Source organism: Podarcis cretensis (genome assembly GCF_951804945.1).
Source record: "Podarcis cretensis genome assembly, chromosome: 18".
NCBI lineage: Eukaryota > Metazoa > Chordata > Lepidosauria > Squamata > Lacertidae > Podarcis > Podarcis cretensis.
The window spans coordinates 1,758,821-1,777,170 of NC_137188.1; the positions used below are offsets into that span (position 1 = coordinate 1,758,821).

General features: G+C 49.8%; 1 protein-coding gene across 6 annotated transcripts in view; it reads right to left on the bottom strand.

Moving 5' to 3' along the window:
- Positions 1 to 241: 241 nt before the first annotated feature.
- Positions 242 to 18,350, bottom strand: part of JAK3 (Janus kinase 3) — a 28,296-nt gene continuing 10,187 nt past the window's right edge. For 4 of the 6 annotated variants that reach the window (XM_079960469.1, XM_079960467.1, XM_079960468.1 and 1 more), the window contains 13 exons: positions 18,045 to 18,212; positions 15,551 to 15,635; positions 14,301 to 14,434; positions 13,523 to 13,661; positions 12,875 to 13,026; positions 11,869 to 12,019; positions 10,954 to 11,078; positions 8,804 to 8,993; positions 7,939 to 8,063; positions 6,486 to 6,658; positions 2,948 to 3,065; positions 1,972 to 2,082; positions 242 to 878 (listed from right to left, as the gene is read on the bottom strand). In XM_079960469.1, the coding sequence (XP_079816595.1) occupies positions 762 to 878; positions 1,972 to 2,082; positions 2,948 to 3,065; positions 6,486 to 6,658; positions 7,939 to 8,063; positions 8,804 to 8,993; positions 10,954 to 11,078; positions 11,869 to 12,019; positions 12,875 to 13,026; positions 13,523 to 13,661; positions 14,301 to 14,434; positions 15,551 to 15,635; positions 18,045 to 18,212 (1,788 nt within the window). In that variant the 3' untranslated portion in view covers positions 242 to 761. The remainder of the gene's footprint in view (positions 879 to 1,971; positions 2,083 to 2,947; positions 3,066 to 6,485; positions 6,659 to 7,938; positions 8,064 to 8,803; positions 8,994 to 10,953; positions 11,079 to 11,868; positions 12,020 to 12,874; positions 13,027 to 13,522; positions 13,662 to 14,300; positions 14,435 to 15,550; positions 15,636 to 18,044; positions 18,213 to 18,350) is intronic. The other 2 variants (XM_079960470.1, XR_013834549.1) reach the window with 2 other exon arrangements.

Sequence of the window (18,350 nt, forward strand, 5' to 3'; positions counted from 1 at the left end):
GTGTAATGTCTCTCTTTCGTATTTCACCCCCCCCCCATGTAACATTATTACAATTCAGTTTCTTTGTTGAGACATTAGGAAGAAAAGGGGGTGGAGGTGGAGGTGGAGGGGGGCTGGGGATCATTCTGAGGGCCGCCTGGTGAGATTTGGAGGGCCACATCCACCTGCTTGTCCTTGAACAAAAATACTGCAATATCTTTAATCTGTCTCCACTTCAGCTGAAGAAATGACAGCGTCTGTCCTCAATTTTTTTCATTTATTCTTTGCAACAAAATCTCACAGAGGTTCAGTTCTGCCTGCTCTTCGGTACTGGAGAGGATGAGGAAAGAGAAATGCAACAGACTTGGGTTTGTTTATTTTTAACTTTTAAAGAATTTTATTAATTTGTGCGACCATAAAGAAGGAAAGAAAAAGATCCTTTAGCAACGAGAGGGAGAGGCGGAGGAAAGCCCCCCTTTTTGCCACCCCCAAAGCGCCCAGCATGGGAAGCGGGGTGGAATGAAGTTCTGGGTTCGAGGTCCAGACTCTGCAGAACAGAAGGTCAGCAACTCTGCTGCAGTCAGTCCTGGGACACAGGATCCCTGGGTTCAAACAAGAGAGATCCCGACTCAACATGGGGAAGAACTTCAGGGCCAAGAGCTGCCTGCCCCTTGGAAGAAGGGGAGGGTCTCCTTAGTTTGGCTTTTAGGCGTGTGGTTTTGCTTGCGCATCGGAAATTGGATTTTAAGAGATTCAATTTCCCGGCCCGTCTTCCTCACCTGCTAGCCCCGCACTTTGCAGCGGCTGCTTCTCAGGGCTTCAATTTGGGGCGCCAGCTTGCAGAACGGAGGCCTCTGGGCCGGGGAGAAGGACCAGCAGGACTGCATCAGCGCATAAACCTCCAGGAAGAGGGAGAGGAGGACGGAGGTCAGGACCGGGTGCGAATCCACTCTGTGCCAACGTTTGGCTTTCCTTCCCCCTCCATAAATCCTTTATTTATCTATTTAATTGCATTATCTGAGGAGCTCAGTGATGTGTTCATGGTTCTCTGTCCCCACATTCTTTTAAAAAATATTATTTATAAATTTCCCACAAATAAAATACAATTTATCAAACATTTTACAATATACATTCACTTAAGAAATTGACTTCCCTCCCACCCTTCCGTGATGTTCTCATGGTTATCTTTTGTTGCTGCATATTAGAATTATTCAATACCTTCTTTTCTCAACTTTATTCTCAAAGTAACTTTTGCTGCTGAACTTACTCCAAACCTGCTAGCATATTAACATGTTTTTAATTTTTTTAATTTAATTTTTCCAATTTTAACATTTTCAGTCCTCCTTGGAGGCTGAACTTTACTAGCTGAACTTGCTAATTCTGCATATTCCATCAGTGTCTTGCTCTGATTTCCCTTCAGGTTGTCTAAATTGTTTGCCTTTTACTCTTTCTCCCCATCCTGATTCTCACAATGACCCTGCGAGGTAGACCAGGCTGAGAGAAGGCGGCGACTGGCTCCCAAGCCCACACCTGGTGAGCTTCATGGCGACATCGGGGGGATTTGAACCCGGCCTCTTCCAGGCCCCAGTCCAGCATTCTGACCACTCTGCCATGCTGCCTCTCAGTGATCTCTAGCTTTGCACGTCCCCCAATCTCCAAGGCATTAGAGATGTCTCTGAGCAGAGCTCAGCTGAGTTTCTGAAGAGGAAGGTCACCACGGCTGGGTCCATTCTGTACATTTCAGTTTAAGGGTGCTGGGAATTGTAGCTCTTTTGGGGGTAAACTATGGTTCCCATGCTTCTTGGGGAGGGGAGACCTCACTTAGAGCCATGAACTCAAGGAGACTGAAGGACTCAGTGCCAGCCCCTGCTTGGTCTAAATCCCCCCCCCCCCCCAGGCTTGAAGGAGGGACCCCATGAGGACATCTAGACCAACCCCTCCTCAAACCTCAGGCACAAGGACGGATCCATTGCCCTCTGCTTGTGGACTCACCTCAGCCGGGCAGTTGGGGGGCGACGGGAGCCTCTGGCTCTGCTTCAAGAGCTCCAAGAGTTGGCAGACGATCATGGGGGGTTTACTGTGCCCCAACATTCGGAGAAACTCCTAGGTGGGAGGGTGTGGGAGAGGACAAGGCCAGGGTCACGTGGGGGCATGTTATGTTACATATAGAAGTAGTGGGAGATTCAGGGCAGCTAAAAGAAAGCCCTTCTCCATTAAACTATGGAACTCATTGCCACAGGAGGCAGAGATGGTCGCCACAAAAGAGGATTTGGCAGGAACGGGCTGGACGCACCCTCTTTGGCCTAATCCGGAATATATATATATATATATATATATATATATATATGGGCTTTCCTTGCCCCCTTCCATGGTTCATTCTAGTTATGCTCAGCTGCTGCATATTCTAATTACTCCATATTAATTTTTTCTCATTATCTCACAACTTAATTGTATGCTGATGAATTTACTCTAATCCTGTTAGCCTTCAATTTGCTTGCAATGTTTCTTCAAATAATCTGCAAATATTTTCCTGATCTCTTATTTTACTAGTTAAACTTGCCGTTTCTGCATATCCCGTCATTTTTGTTGCATGAAGAAACAGATTTAAAAAAATAAAAATAAAATCTCTGGGGACCTAAAAGAGTTTCCAGTATTTTTACAAAAGACCTTTAAACCCACCCCACCCCCGTTTCCCTTGGCCAATTGGCTTGTCCACCACATATGATAAAACAATGATCTGGAACATTCTGATGGAGCCTCCAGGACCAGGTGCAGTCTGTCTGGATGGCCAGGTTCTTAGATGTATTTGGCCATTGCGAGGACCGGAGACTGGGCTGGGTGAGCCACTGGCCCAATCCAGCAGCCTCTTTTTGAGTTCTTAAAGGGTTGCGCACACACACATACACACACACACACACACACACACACACAGACTCTCTCTCTCTCTCTCTCTCTCTCTCTCTCTCACCTCTGAGGGGCTGCAGCTTTTGCTCCCGTAGGTGAAAAGCTCATAAAGGACAACCCCAAAACTCCAGACGTCCGACTCCTGGGAGAAGACGTTGTCGGACAGTGATTCTGGTGCGTACCTGGGGAAACAAGGGGAGACACCCATTCATGGGCCTTATTTTTTATTTTTTAATAAATTTTTATTAAGATTTGAAAGGTTACAGAGAAAAAAATATAAAAGGAAAACAATCAAGGAAAAAAAGAAAAAACAATACATACAAGAAAAAACAGCATCATCAAAAAACAGAAAAAAGGGAGAGAAAAAAAGAAGTAAAAAACAAGTCAAACCTTTAACTCACTTACTTACATTCACTTATTTCCTTGACTTCCTCACGCCTCCCATTTTTGTATTCCAATTCAATTAGATATTCCAGCAAATCCTTCCAACTTTGTTTTTATCCTAATATTTTATCTTAACATACTATAATTCCCCTCTTTGTATTCTGATTCATATAAATATTTCAGCAAATCCTTCATCTTATTTTTATCCTTATATCTTATCTTAATATACTATAATTTCCCATTCTTTCTTTCACCAAATAACCACACTTCCGGGTTAGCGCCATCGGCAATGGTGGCGTTCCTCTGACTGAGAGGAACCCGCTCCGTGGAATTCGGGTCGTGCTGCGGCGGCGAAGGCGGAGACCCTTTAGAAATCCCAGGCGGAGGAAGCCTAGGAACGTGGGATTCGGCTGACACCAGGAGCGCCCCCCCCTACCCACAGGGAAACCCCTTTTCGGGGGTTCTGAAGTGACGTGGGGTGAGCGGCGCGGTGTTTTGAATCGACCACTATTTTTATGGAGTGAAGCCGCGTAGCCGTTGCCGGAGAGCGCTGACTTTTTCTTGTGGACAATTGGATTTCAAACAACAACCCGTGAGTAGAATGGAAATTGGATTTTTAAAGTATTTTTAAATTGGCACCGATCGGGGAAGGTCTAAACAGGAAGTCCGCCTCCCCTTTCTGTAAATAAACTGAAGCAAAGAACCTGTTAACTAAGGTCGTGGAGAGTTTTATGTAAAGGATTTAAATTCCACTGATTGAAACTACCATCAATATTCTTTTTGGAGGCAGGGGAGCCTGCAGGAGAAGGTTAAAATTCGGGAATTGAAGCGCCACTTCCCTAAACCCGGGAGTGGTCTGTGAGAGCCCGCTGACGGTGAATAGATCAATTTGTCAGCTGTCAAGCTAGCTGTCAAGATACAAAAGAAGGACTGTTTCTACTGTCTGTTTTTGCTATAATCTTACGTTTAAAAAGAAGGAAGGAACTATTACAATTTAACGTATGGGACCTTTGGATCTGTGCTGGAAGGAGTGAAAAGGAACCTCAGTCCCTCTAGAGGGAGCTTTGGGATATTGTCATAAGGAAACAGCTGGGAAATTGCTTTTTTAAGATAAAAGCCCTGAGAAACCAGTTTTTGACATTGGACTGTTTAAGAATGGCGGTCAGGATCGAGTGTGAATTGAACAGGACATTTTATCTCTTGGGAAAGCTGCAAGACCAGATAAATGTTATGGCTACTAATGTTGTAACCTTGGGAACAAAAGTGGGTATCAGTAATGAAGTTGACAAGAACTCGGCACAGGAACCTCTTCCAACTGAACAAATTGAAAAATTTGAGAAGGAGAAACATGTTGTGATTAAAGTGATGAAAGGGGGAGCCGTAACCCTACAGAGGCAAATGGTGGATTACAATTTGAGGCCTTATATGATGGCAACTAGGAGAAGCAAAGTTTTGGAGATGGAAGCCTGGCTTGGTTTGGAAAATGAAAGATGGAGAGATCACCTTATGTGGAGATCAAATGACTTTTGGGATATAAATCTGAGCCAGGTGGAGCCTGGAGCTTTTGGGGCCTTTGGACTGAAAAGGAGTGTGAAACAAGATTTGGAATATCCTATAGGCCCTATTTTTAACTATGGAAGTTTGGCAGGAAGGAATATGATTACCGTTGGGTTGGAGCTTCCCCGAGATCTGGTTTTCAACATCAAAGACTATCAAAAAGACTGGCAGAGGGGACATGAAAGAGACTTAAGAGCCTCGGACTTAAGATCTCCGGGTTGATGGTTTTCCGAGATTGATGGAACTATCGCTAGGGGCCGAAACCGGGGAGGGGATCTGGTGGAAGAAAATTGGGAATTTAAAGTGTATATAATATAATTTTCTTTTCTTTTCTTTTAATGAGAGATGCGGAAATCGTGGAATGGAATCTTTTTTGACCCTAGGGGAAATGTCTTAAGAATAAGTACAGATACATAAGTTTTAATGAGAAATAAGACCATTCATGGGCCTTAGATGCTGGTCCTCCTGATTATAGACAAGGGACTCATCTACACCCAGGAAGCTGCCTTGGATTGAGGCAGATCGTTGGTCTCCCAGAATTAGGAGAGGCATGAAGAGGGCAGAGAAGAGGTTGGATGCCCTCAGGCACAGTCTCAGATCGCTGGGGAAATACCTGGGAGAGGAGGAGATGTAGGCAGTTTGTAGAGGAATGGTGAGAGGAACTGGCTGAGGAACCCCCAAGGGAACACCCAGGGAAAGAAGGCACAGAGCCCGGGGAGTGGGGGGGGGGTGACAATCAGGGGTCAGAAGCCAGGGAAGTGGCAACAAGGCTTAGTGAGCGGGGAGAGTCTGTGGCAGAGAGAAGTCCAGAATCAGAGGCAGAAGAGAAATCTGGAGAGGAGGGAGACCAAGAGGCAGAGAGGGGAAGAGCCATGGGGGTTTCCCCCTCCTGCTGCGAGAAGCTCCCCTCCCCGCTGGTCTCCCAGAACCAGGAGAGGCATGAAAAGGGTGGAGCAGAGGTTGGCTTAGTCTCTGATTGCTTGGGGAAAACTCTGGAGCAGAGGTGGGGGGGGGGAGTTGGGAACTTTTGGACTCGACAACTGATTTCATGGGACAAGACCGACCAGAGATGAGGCTCTCTGCTCATCAGGCCTGACACCCATGCAGAGCCTGTTTTTGCTAAAAAAACCAGTTCACTCCAACTGGCTTGGCGCGATTTGTGCCTCACTCCTGACATCTACACTGAATGGCAGCAGTGGCTCTCCAGGGTTTTCCGATGAGGGGCATTCCCAGCCCTACGTGGCGTTGCCATAGGGGGGGACGTCTGGGGACCCATTTCTCCCAACCAAGACCTATTCAGGGCAGTGGCGGAGCTTCATGCTCCAGCACTGGGGGGCAGAGAGCAGGTGGGGGCAGGGCTGGGGCGCGTCCTGGGGCGTGGCACCCAGCGGGGGGGGGGGCAGCCACGATGGCACTCCACTGGGATTGCGCTGCTGGGGGCGGTGCGCTCCCCCCGCACGCCTCTTCCTCCGCCAGTGATTCAGGGCGGATCCATTGAAAAGCATGGACATGACTTTGCTGCGATTCCTGCCTTGCAGGGGGTTGGTCTGGGTGACCCTTGGGGTCCCTTCGACTCTGCAACACATCTCTGGCCACTGCTGGGAGGAGAATGAAAACATTTTGACCCCCGCTGCCCCCATTGATCTCCCGCCCCTCCGTACCAGAAGATGGGGCTTTGGCCCGGCTCCCGCACAACGTAATACTCCTTGTCCTGCGGGAGGATCTTGGCCAAGCCAAAGTCTCCGATCTTGACGTGGTTCTCGTTCTCCACGAGGATATTCCGGGTGGCCAAATCCCGGTGGATATAGCGCTGAGAACCCAGGTAATCCATGCCCTGCAGGGACAAAGGTGAGGGTCAGGATTCGGCCCTGCTCCCCAGGATTCATCCCACTCACCCAAACCTCTCTGCAGTGAATGAGGACCATCTTCCTTTGGCAAAAGGGATATTTCTGCCAACTGCTTAGAGGACGTGTGCACGTATTTTTAAAATTTGTCTAGAAGTCTGGTGCAGCGGTTATATAGTACAGTGGACGTTTGGGTTATGAATGTGATCCGTGTGGGAAGCACGTTCGCAACCCACAGTGCCGCGTCTGCGCATGTGCGTTTTGTGATTCGGTGCTTCTGCGCATGTGCAAAGCGTGATTTAGCGCTTCTGCGCATGCACCAAAACCCAGAAGTAACCCGTGCCGGTACTTCCGGGTTCAGCGTGGTGCGCAACCTGAAATCACACAACCTGAAGTGCCTGTAACCCGAGGTGTGACTGTCCTGGACTTGGACCCGGGAGAGACCTGGGTTGAAACCCTCACAAAGCCACAAGCCACTCAGCCTGGCCCACCTCACAGGGGTGTCGCAGGGGGGAAATGAGGAGGGGTAGGAGAGCCAGGCTTGCTCCTTGGAGAAAAAGGTGCATTGTTCTAGATGAGCCTCCGTTTCCCTTTCAACTCTGCATTTCTGTCATTCTTTAGCTGCGGTTCCTGCATTGCAGGGGGTTGGGCTGGATGACCCTTGGGGGTCCCTTCCAACTCTACGATTCTACAAAAGACAATAAATAAATATGAATTTGGCTTCAGAGGCCGGATGAGAGCTTAGAGGCAGAAATGTCCAGCGAGTGGATTTCATTTTGTGAAGCTCCTCGGGATCAAGAGTCATTCACAGAGTCAGAGAATTGTGGAGTTGGAGGGGACCCTGAGGGTCATCTAGTCCAACCCCCGGCAAGGCAGTGGTGGAAGGAGCACCATCAGGAGGGGGAGCAGAGGCTCTTCTGCTGGTTGCCTGGACAGCCCCCCTGCCAGGGATATGGTTGAGCAGTGGGGTTAGGATAGATGAGCTCTATGACCCCCTTCCCACTCCAGGATTATTATTTTTTAACGTTAGGAAGGCTACAGGTTAATACTACTATTATTATTTGTGGTATTAGTATTCATTTCACCTCTCTACCACTTTATAATTTTAAGAACAAAATCTCAAACCTACATTAAAACATCAAATGAAACAGCTCGGAAAAACACATTGATGAAGAAAGCCGTTTGCATCCAAAATTAACAGCAGAATTAATAGGGACTGAGGATGTTATCTCAAAGACTTCAAAAGGCGACATTGCAGAGGAGGCCTCACCTTGCAGACCTGCCAAGCGTAGAGGAGGAGTTTCCTGAGGTCCAGCCTCTCTCTGTTCTTCTGCAGGTAGTTCCGCAGGCACCCGTTGGGCAAGTACTCCATGACCAGCCGGAGAGAATTTCGGCCTGAAGTTGGGGGGGAGACACAGAAGGTTTGTGCTAATTTGGGGGGAGACGAACAATGTCACTTGTGGCCTTGAAAGAAAAGGGGGGAATCGACAGGACCCAGGGTTACGAGAGGCAGGAAAACCTTCTCCAGGCCAGGCATCATTTGATAAAGCCTTATGGCTCCTTGGGAGGAGACTCTGAATGTCAGAGTCCTGGGTTAGAGCCCCATTAATTCCATGATAGCTCAGCCAGGAGAGCACAAGGCCCTTAATCCTAGACTTACAGAATGGGAGAGTCTGAAATCTAGTCCAGCCCCTGCAATTCGGGAACCTTTTGCCCAACATGGGGCTTAATCTTAATCTCAGGGTTGTGGGTTCGAGTTCCACATTGGGCAAAAGATTCTTGCATTGCAGGGGGCTGGACTAGATGACCCTCGGGGTCCCTCCCAAGTTTACAATTCTGTGATTTATTCTATGATTTCATGGCAGCTCAGTGGGTAGAGGACTGAGCCCCGTGTTGGGCAAAAGATTCCTGCATTGCAGGGGGACAGACTGGATGACCCTCGGGGTCCCTTCCAGTTCTATGATTCTATTATACCTCCGTGACCATGCCATCCCTCCCTCACCTTCCCTCCAAACTCAAAAGCCCCAAGCGCTGCCAACTTCCTCGCAGGGCAGTTTCTGCATCGCCCTCTGCTGAACCTTCCCCAAGCAATCGGCTGTCCCTCTCACTCCCAGACCCCCCCCCCTCGGGGTCACCTCGGTTGCAGCAGACGCCCCGGTAGGCAACCACGAAGTCGTGATGCAGCGAGCGAAGGATGGCGATCTCCCGCTCAAAGTCGGCCCGGTGCTCCGATGTGCTTTGCTGCAGCCGCTTGACAGCCACCAGCTCCCCGGTGCTGTCGCCCAGCGGGTCGTACCGGCACAGCTCCACACTCCCGAAATTGCCCTGCCCACAGCAACGCGCAGATTTAAGGACACGAGAACTGGAGAACCAACTCCGAACCCCCAGATTTGGGATCCCCTCCAAATGCATGCCAAAGTTTTGCAATGGTTTTGCATTAATAATAATAATAATAATTGTTTGTTTATTTATTTATTTATTCATTCATACCCTGCCCATCTGGCTGGGTTTCTCCAGCCACTCTGGGCGGCTTCCAACAAAATATTAAAATACAGTAATGCATCAAACATTAAAAGCTTCCCTAAACAGGGCTGCCTTCAGATGTCTTCTAAAATTCTGGTAGTTGCTGTTCTCTTTGAGATCTGGTGGGAGGGAGTTCCACAGGGCGGGCGCCACCGCTGAGAAGGCCCTCTGCCTGGTTCCCTGTAACTTGGCTTCTCGCAGTGAGGGAACTGCCAGAAGGCCCTCAGCACTGAATCTCAGTGTCCAGGCAGAACTATGGGGGTGGAGACACTCCTTCAGGTCTACTGCGAGCTTTGCAGTGCCCCACAAACCAAGGAACTGATACATCAAATATGGAGTTTGTAGATAACACCCCCAGTTCCAGCTGTGTCCAAATCACTTCAAACCAGTGACAATCTTCTGACATTCAGCTGTGTTGGATGTGCACGAGTTCCAGTCTTGTGAGAGAGGGAGAAAAACTTTTCTCTGGCCACTGTCTCCAGGCCATGCCTAGTTTTAGAGGCTCCCATCACGCTGCCTGAGACTGGAGTTTCATTCACCCCCTCTTCCCTCCTCGTCCCCTTTTCCTTGCCTGCAGTGTGAATTTTCGATGGCAGGGACTGCCACATCTTAACTGGGATTGGATGTAAGCCTCTCTGGGAGCCATTTCAGGGTGCAAATGCTCTTCATTAAAAGGAATGAATCAATACACTTCACTGACACGCAATACTCCCCAAACTGATGCTGCGATTCCTGCACTGCAGTGGGTTGTGTGATAGGAATTTTGAGGTCTTAGATATATGGTAATGTTCATGAGTGTGCCAACCAAGCACATACATAGATCAGCACAGGAAGACCGACCTGGAACCATTTTGATTCCCAAACTGTCCCAAACTGACCAAATGTTTTCTCTGCAAGGTCAAAGGAAAATGAAAAAGCCTCCCCATTGTCTTTTCCTTCACAAATCCTGTCCTAAGGGCATGTCTGTGTTTGAATAGGGTGTGAGCCTGTGACCTGGCCCAGGAACTAAGTATTTATCATTACAAAAGACTGGCCAGGCTCCCCAGGAAATCCAATCAAGGAACCTGCCAGACAGGAGATAAACAACATTCAAATTTCTGTTTTAGACCGCCTTTTCTGTGATGTAGCTGTGATGTATCTGAGGGGTGGTCTTAGGTTACACCCCTTCTGTGATGTTTGTATTAATTTCTGGGGGTGGTCTTGAGCTACACGGTGGCAATTTCAAAAGTCTATATAAGGTCTTGCGTGCCATTGTTCTAGGTTCTTCCTCCCTCCTGCGTGTGGTGAGTGAGGACTCTGTTGCAACAGATCAATAAAGATCAGGCTTACTAGTTGCTTTGCTTCTCAATATTCTCTGGTTGGCCTCTGTTATTTTCTCCTACCAGTAGAGAACCTATGTAAGGACTCTATATGGGCTCTTGGATACCCCATAAGGGAAAAAAGGGCATTTTTTGTTTACAACAGTTGGGCTGGATGATCGCTGGGGTCCCCTTCCAACTCACTCACAAATCCATTCCCCCCGGGTCTTTGCCCAAATGCATTCATGCAGCAATGAAACTGCTCGCCCATTTGCACAGCTAATTAGGGGTCTGGTGTGGTTTCAAATAGGATGGACAGCTGTGGGTTGGGATTCCTGCGTTTCAGGGGGTTGGGCTAGATGATCTTTGGGGGGCTCCTTCCAACTCAATGATTTTGGGATTCAACTCCCAGTCCTCTCCAAAGACCACTGCACTGCAGACCCCGCCCTCCGCACCCTGCCTACCTTGCCAAGCACGGAGATGTATTTCAGGTGGCGCTCCTCAAAGAGGGTGGGATCCTGCCACAGCGAGACATCCACGTAGCCTCCGGGGGTGTTGCTGGTCGGGAGGTCCGAAAGGAGCTCGTAATCTGGGGGAAGGAAAAGTTGAGGACCACTGCTCTGCGGAGGACACCTACTTGGCCTCAACCCCCGGCAGCAGCTCCAGGTGGGGCAGGAGGCAGTAAGGAGCTGCTGCTGCTGCCAGTCAGTGTGGGTGATACAGGGGGCCAAAGGCAGCTTGGTACATCACTACAGTGGTACCTCTGGTTGCGAATGGGATCCGTTCCGGAGGTCTGTTTGCAACATAAAAGAGCGCAACCCGCAGCGGTGCGTCTGCGCACACGTGGGTTGCGATTCGCCGCTTCTGCACATTATGTCATTTTGCGCATCTGCGCATGCGCGAGCGGTGAAACCCGGAAGTAACCCTTTCTGGTACTTCCAGGTCGCTGCAGGACGTAACCTGAAAGGACGTAACATGAAGCGGACGTAACATGAGGTATGACTGCACTTGCCACCAAACCAACAATTCATGTTTTGCTAGATGAGCCTAGGCTCACAGAGTCAAAATTGCTAGAGAGACAACTCTGTGAGATCACTTCCTTTGTCTGCCTTGGCAGGAAGTTGCAGTGCTACATCCTTCCTTCCTGCCTGGCCATCTCTGTCATTGCCGCGCTTCCAAGTTGACCACACAGACGCCATTTTTGAACTTAGATTCTGTACTTTTGTAACTGAGATTGCAGCTCTGGACCCGACTCCATTTTGCTGCTGCAACTCCCGCTTTGAGACCCAGGCAACCTAAGTAAATTCTGCTTTTACTTCTTCACAAAACATTTCATACTTTTGCACCTTGCACAGCACTTCTCAGCCGCTGGGACTCACCGGAAGTGATGATCTCGTTGAGGTCGCGAAGGATGCTGCGGAAAGAGGGGCGCCTCCGTGGGTCGTAATCCAGGCAGGGAGCCACCAGGTTGGCCAGCTCTGCCCATTTGAGAGCGGGGAGCTGCTGCTGGTCCTGGTAGAACTTGAGCTTCTGCAAAAAGAAAGAGGAGTTCCTAGAACTGGGAGGGACCCCAAGGGTCATCTAGTCCTGCCCCCCACATTTTTATGTTTGGTGTTTTATTGTGTTTTTACTAGTCTGTTGTGAGCTGCCCAGAGTGATCGGGGAAATCCAGCCAGGTGGGTGGGGTATAAATTACTGCAGGAAGCACAACTATTTTATTCAGCTAAATCTGCTGCTGCCGTGCTATTCCTTCTTCCTTACTGTGGCGAGGAAGATCGACCCCTTTGAGCCAGAATGGTTGCTTGGGATGAGCTTTGCAAGAGCTGAGCTGCCCATTAGGCTGAGCTTTGCAAGAGCTCAGCTGCAGTGCAGGGTGAAAAGATGACATATAAATCCCCTCCTGAAGGAGCCGAAATATTGGTTGGTTTGCTGAACCCTGAAGCGATTTACCATAGAATTGTAGAATTGGAAGGGCCCCATGGGTCATTTAGTTCAATGCCCTGCAATGTATATAATCAATTGCAACCATGTGAAGATCTCTGGACGCCAGATTGGAGACTGAGGAAAGCCAAATGTCACTTAGAGAAGAATCTGAAATATTTTCCTTAAATTTGTTTTATTCTGGATTGTTTTACTTGGTGTTTTAATGTTTTGAAAACCACTTTGAGATATTATATAAATATAAAGTGTTATGCTGCTGCTGCTACTACTACTACTAATAATAATAATACATTGTGGTGACTACAACCTTGGTTTAAGGTGCCATTTGGCAATTAGATTATATATCTGAGTTTCTAACACTGCAGAGGCTTTGCAAAGGGTGTCCGCTGGTGTAGACCCCGCTCCCGAACCCCAAAAGTCGGGGGTGTCACCCGGGGAATTTACCCTTTCGGGTTCCATCAGCCTCAGGGGCATGATCCCGCCATTGAAGATCTCCCACAAGGTGGCGCCAAAGCCCCACTTGTCCGACTCGGGCGCCAGGTTCTTGGGATCCTCCAGGCATTCGGGTGCCACCCACGGGATCCGGTCGATCAGCACTGGGATGGGAGACAGAGAAAGAGAGAAATGAACAGGTTCCTCAGAGATCTCGGGGTGTCTCCTCGCATGCAAGTGCTTGGTCAGCCCTGGCAAGCAGAAACGGGCAATTTGTTTCAGCCTACAGTCTGCTGCAGTTTAAACTTTCTGCATGTTTGAAATCGCCATAAATTTCCTTTCTTCTTTTTTCCACAACAGCCTTGAGGTTCCCCTGCAGTGCAGCAGCATGTCATCTTAAAATTATTATTATTTAATTAAAAGTAAAACCAAAATTAAAGAAAAAGCAAACCTTATGAGAAGTAAATTGTTTAAATATTACTTGGAATAAACGTGTTTTTAAATCAGAGTAATGTTTTTTCTAGGGCAGGGGCACGCCCAGTAGGGGCAGGGTTAGAGGGCCAAGGAGACAGCCCCCCCCCATTCTTTTGGGAGCCCCAAAGTCTCTTGTGAGCGCAGTGGGAGAAGGACGGACAGGAGGAAGGAGACTCAGCCACTCACAGTCTCTGGGGAGGACGGTGGCGCTGACTCCCGGGTCGCTGAGTTTGATAAAGGGGAGGCACCCGCTGGCAGCGTCCCCCTCCCTCGCCAGCAGGACCTTTTTGGCAGAGACATTCCCGTGCACCATGGCCTTGTCCTCCTGTGGCCGGGAGAGAAAAAGCAAGGATGTTCACGCAGCCTCCACCCAAACGGTGGAACTCCCTGCCTATTGACATCTTCAAAGCACCTCTTTTCAGTGCCCACTCTGACCATTTGAACCTGCAACCCTGGCGTCATGCGTTGCTACACTCTGACCAACAGAGTGCTCCACTGCTGCCCTCTTAATGACGCAGGAAGGGGAAAGCCCTGTTTGGTCTGCCAAAGGGACCCTAGGCTCTGACTGGCAGGCTAAAATCCTAGAATCCTAGACTTGTAGAGTTGAGAGGTACGCCAGGGAACATCTAGCCCAGGGGTCAGCAACCCGTGGCTCCAGAGCCGCATGTGCCTCTTTTACACCTTTGCCGCGGCTCCGGGGCCGATACTAGTGAGGGGAGGAGGCGCATTGTGTGCCTCGACACTCCCCACTGTTTTAAATGTCGCAATGGTTTTGCGGCTCCCAGTTTTTTTTTCTTTGGTCCAAGTGGCTCTTTTTGTCTTAAAGGTTGCAGACCCCTGATCTAGCCCAACCCCCTGCAAGGCAGGAATCTTTCGCCCGATGTGGGATTTGAACCCACAACCCCGAGATTCAGAGCCTGGTTCTCTACCCACTGAGCCACCTCTCCTCCGCCGAGGGACCTACCAGGAAGTTGAGGGCATAAGCCAGTTGCCTGGTGACATGCAGCTTCCAGGTGGCCGTCACTTTGCCACTCGCCTGGTTCCTGCGCAGGTAGCTGTCTAACGCGCCGCACCTGACGTACTCCTGCACCATGACACCTGCCGGGAAGGAAAGTGGCCAGACCAGACCGCCCAGCGTCCTAAGCACCACTTCCTTCCCTCTCTGCTTCCCAAACCATTCCCCAAGCTAGGCGCCCTTTGGATGCTACAACTCCCATTAGAGGTCTCAGACTCCTGGTTTATGGAGGGACATTGTAGCCTAGTGGGTAGAGCACCTGCTCTGTATGCAGGAGGTCCCAGCGTCTGTCAGTCAGTATGGACTATACTGCACCTGAGGTGCCTGAGTTTGCACAAAGCTGCTTCCTACGCTCCTTACTCCAGCATCCACCCACGAGGACTAGAACCTTTATTTTTAAAGGAATGGTTGAGGATCACGGAAGAAGGTCCCAGCTTCAGTCCCCTTGGGAATGTCTCCTGCCCCAAAGCCCCAGAGAGCGGCTGCCAGTCAGTGCTGACCATCTGGGTGAATGCTCTCCGAATGTTCTGATGATGGGAGTTGTAGCGCAAATCACCTTGAGGGTGCCTGTCTGGGAAGGCTGACATCCTCTCCCCCTCCCAAAGATCTAGTGATGACCACAAGCTAGCATGACAAACGGGCTCTCCATGGCCCACTATCTTCTAGTGGGTTGGACCAGATGACCCTCGTGGTCCCTTGTGACTTCTGTGCCTCTGTGCACCAGCTCCTGGGCTCCCAAGTGAGGAGAGTTTTGCTCAGGTCCTCCTTGTGGGGCCCTTCCCTTTGCGGGGGCCCCAGTTGGCTCCTGGATGCTGCACTAGGAGGGCCTCCGCTGGCCTCATCCAGCAGTCTCTTCTTAGGCTCTTATGGAACCTCCAGGGCCAGAGGCAGTCTATCTCCATTCCTAGGTTCTATGGGGCATTTTACTGCTGTGAGGAGGCTGGGCTAGGTACCCCCCTGGGCCTGATCCAGGTGCCAGGCTCTCTCTAGGCCCATCCTAGCCTCCCCTCTTTAATTCTTTCCACCCTGCATGCAAATCAACCCCCCCGACCTCTGAACTGCACAGCTTTTGTACCTTTGGGGGAAAGTGGAGGTTGGTGACACAGACTGGAGTGCACATACAGACATGCAAAGCACGGTGAGGAGTCCCATGTGCAGACTTGGGGTGGGGATATAGGGTGTGGGGGGAGGAGACTCACTTTCTTCTCCCACGCAGACTCCGTGGAGCAGGACCAGATGCTTGTGCGAGAGTTGGCCCAGCATGCTGGCCGCTTCGAGGAAGGGCTGCGGAGAAGAGAGAAACCGCACTCAAAACCAGACGCTGCTCTAGTTATCTCCCGCTTGGACTACTGCAATGCGCTCTACGTGGGGCTACCTTGGAAGGTGACCCGGAAACAGGAATTAATCCAGAATGCGGCAGCTAGACTGGTGATTGGGCGCGGCCACCGGGACCACATAACACCGGTCCTGAGAGATCTGCATTGGCTCCCAGTACGTTTCTGAGCACAATTCAAGGTGTTGTTGTTGACCTTTAAAGCGCTAAACGGCCTCGGCCCAGTATACCTGAAGTAGTGTCTCCACCCCCATCGTTCTGCCCGGACACTGAGGTCCAGCTCCGAGGGCCTTCTGGCGGTTCCCTCAGTTACAGGGAACCAGACAGAGGGGCTTCTCGGTAGTGGCACCCGCCCTGTTGAACGCCCTCCCTTCAGATGTGAAAGAAATAAGCAGTGATCCTATTTTTAAAAGACATCTGAAGGCAGCCCTGTTTAGGGAAGTTTTTAATATTTAATGCAGTATTAAATATTAAAAACCTGAGAGCAGTACATGTGAAAAGGATCTAGGAGTCTTGGTTGACCACAAACTTGACATGAGCCAACAGTGTGACGCGGCAGCTAAAAAAGCCAACGCAATTCTGGGCTGCATCAATAGGAGTATAGCATCTAGATCAAGGGAAGTAATAGTGCCACTGTATTCTGCTCTGGTCAGACCTCACCTGGAGTACTGTGTCCAGTTCTTGGCACCACAGTTCAAGAAGGACACTGACAAACTGGAACGTGTCCAGAGGAGGGCAACCAAAATGGTCAAAGGCCTGGAAACGATGCCTTATGAGGAACGGCTAAGGGAGCTGGGCATGTTTAGCCTGGAGAAGAGGAGGTGAAGGGGTGATATGATAGCCATGTTCAAATATATAAAAGGAGGTCACATAGAGGAGGGAGAAAGGTTGTTTTCTGCTGCTCCAGAGAAGCGGACACGGAGCAGTGGTTCCAAACTACAAGAAAGAAGATTCCACCTAAACATTAGGAAGAACTTCCTGACAGTAAGAGCTGTTTGACAGTAGAATTTGCTGCCAAGGAGTGTGGTGGAGTCTCCTTCTTTGGAGGTCTTTAAGCAGAGGCTTGACAACCATATGTCAGGAGTGCTCTGATGGTGTTTCCTGCTTGGCAGGGGGTTGGACTCGATGGCCCTTGTGGTCTCTTCCAACTCTATGATTCTATGATTCTATTTTTAACACTCGATTTGGGAGCCACCCAGAGTGGCTGGGGAAACTCAGCCAGATGGGCGGGGTATAAATAATAATAATAATATCCTCCCTCCCCCCCCCCCCGGCCTCTCTGTGATCCTTGCACACCTGGAGGGTTTTTTCACAGCGGCATCGCCACCTTGTGGACACTTGCAAAATGACACCCGCTCCCAACTGAATGTGATTTGCCAGAGTGGCTCTGCTGGTGAGGAGAGCAGAACAGAGGGCGGCTCCGGGACAAAGCAGCTGCTGTGCATGCAGAAGGCCCCAGGGCCAGCCTGAGATGGCTACCTGTCATGGATAATTTAGTTGAGATTGCTGCATTGCAGGGGGTTGAGTTAGATGACCCTTGGGGTGCCCTTGCAACCCCACAACCCTACGATTCTATTACCTCGGAAGGAGGTGACAGGCTCTCCTTCCTTGGAGGGTTCTAAGCAGAGGTTGGGTGGCCATCTGGCAGGGATTCTTCAGCTGTGATTCCCGCCTTGCAGGGGGTCAGACTAGATGGCCCTGGGGTACTAATTTTTGTATTTTCTAACTAAGATTCCTTTATTTCGAATTAAGGAGGACCCGCACAGGAAGGGCACAGGTAGAGGTGGGAGGTACCTGCAAGAAGGTTTTCTCAGGATGGGAGATTGGGAAGAGAGGTAGAGAAAATATGGGAGCTTGCCTTTCTATGTGCAGATAAATGATGAGAGATGCGTGACTTAAATGTGATAAAGGGTCTTTTTTCAGTTACACTTCCTCTATTCCTTTTCCCTTTTCTCTTTCTGCACAATTGTAAGGATTGTTTCAGTGTTTAATATGTTAAAACAAAACAACTTTCAATAAAAGTGTTTTACACCCCAAAAGAGAAAAATGCATTGTTGGAGATGCGACGGAATTGCTACAGATTTAACACATTTGTTTGGGAGTTTTTCTGCCCTTCTGGACAGAAGTATGGAAGGTGCGGGATATGACCTCCCAAGAAACCTCAGTTCCCCTCTCCTTTTGATATTTCACACTGGCATCTAGCATAGAGCCCTGCCGGATGCCCTGCTGCTGCCGGCCAGTGCAGAGAATACTGAACTAGATGGAGCCGAGGCCCTGACGCTGCAGCTTTGTCTGTCTGGCTGAGCTTCTCCCCGTCCCGATTTCCCAGGACTCCCCCACGTCCGCTCCCTTGGCCTCACCTCTGCCCAGCTGCAGTGGGCCACGTCCAAGACTTTCATGGCCACTTCCATCTGGCGACTCCTCAAGTCGTCTTCTTCCTCTTCCTCCTCCTCCTCTCTGCTTTCCTTGGGATCTCGCTTGAAGCCCCGGTAGATCCTGGTGAAGGTCCCTTGCCCCAGATTCTCACACTGCCGAGGGGGAAAGAAGATTGGGCACTGCCAGGGTGCAGAAAGAGGGCCGCTGGGGGCTGCCAACTGACCAGGAAAAGCTTATCCTTGACTGCGCTTGTGACTTTAATGGAGGGAGAAATGATCCATCACAAAAAA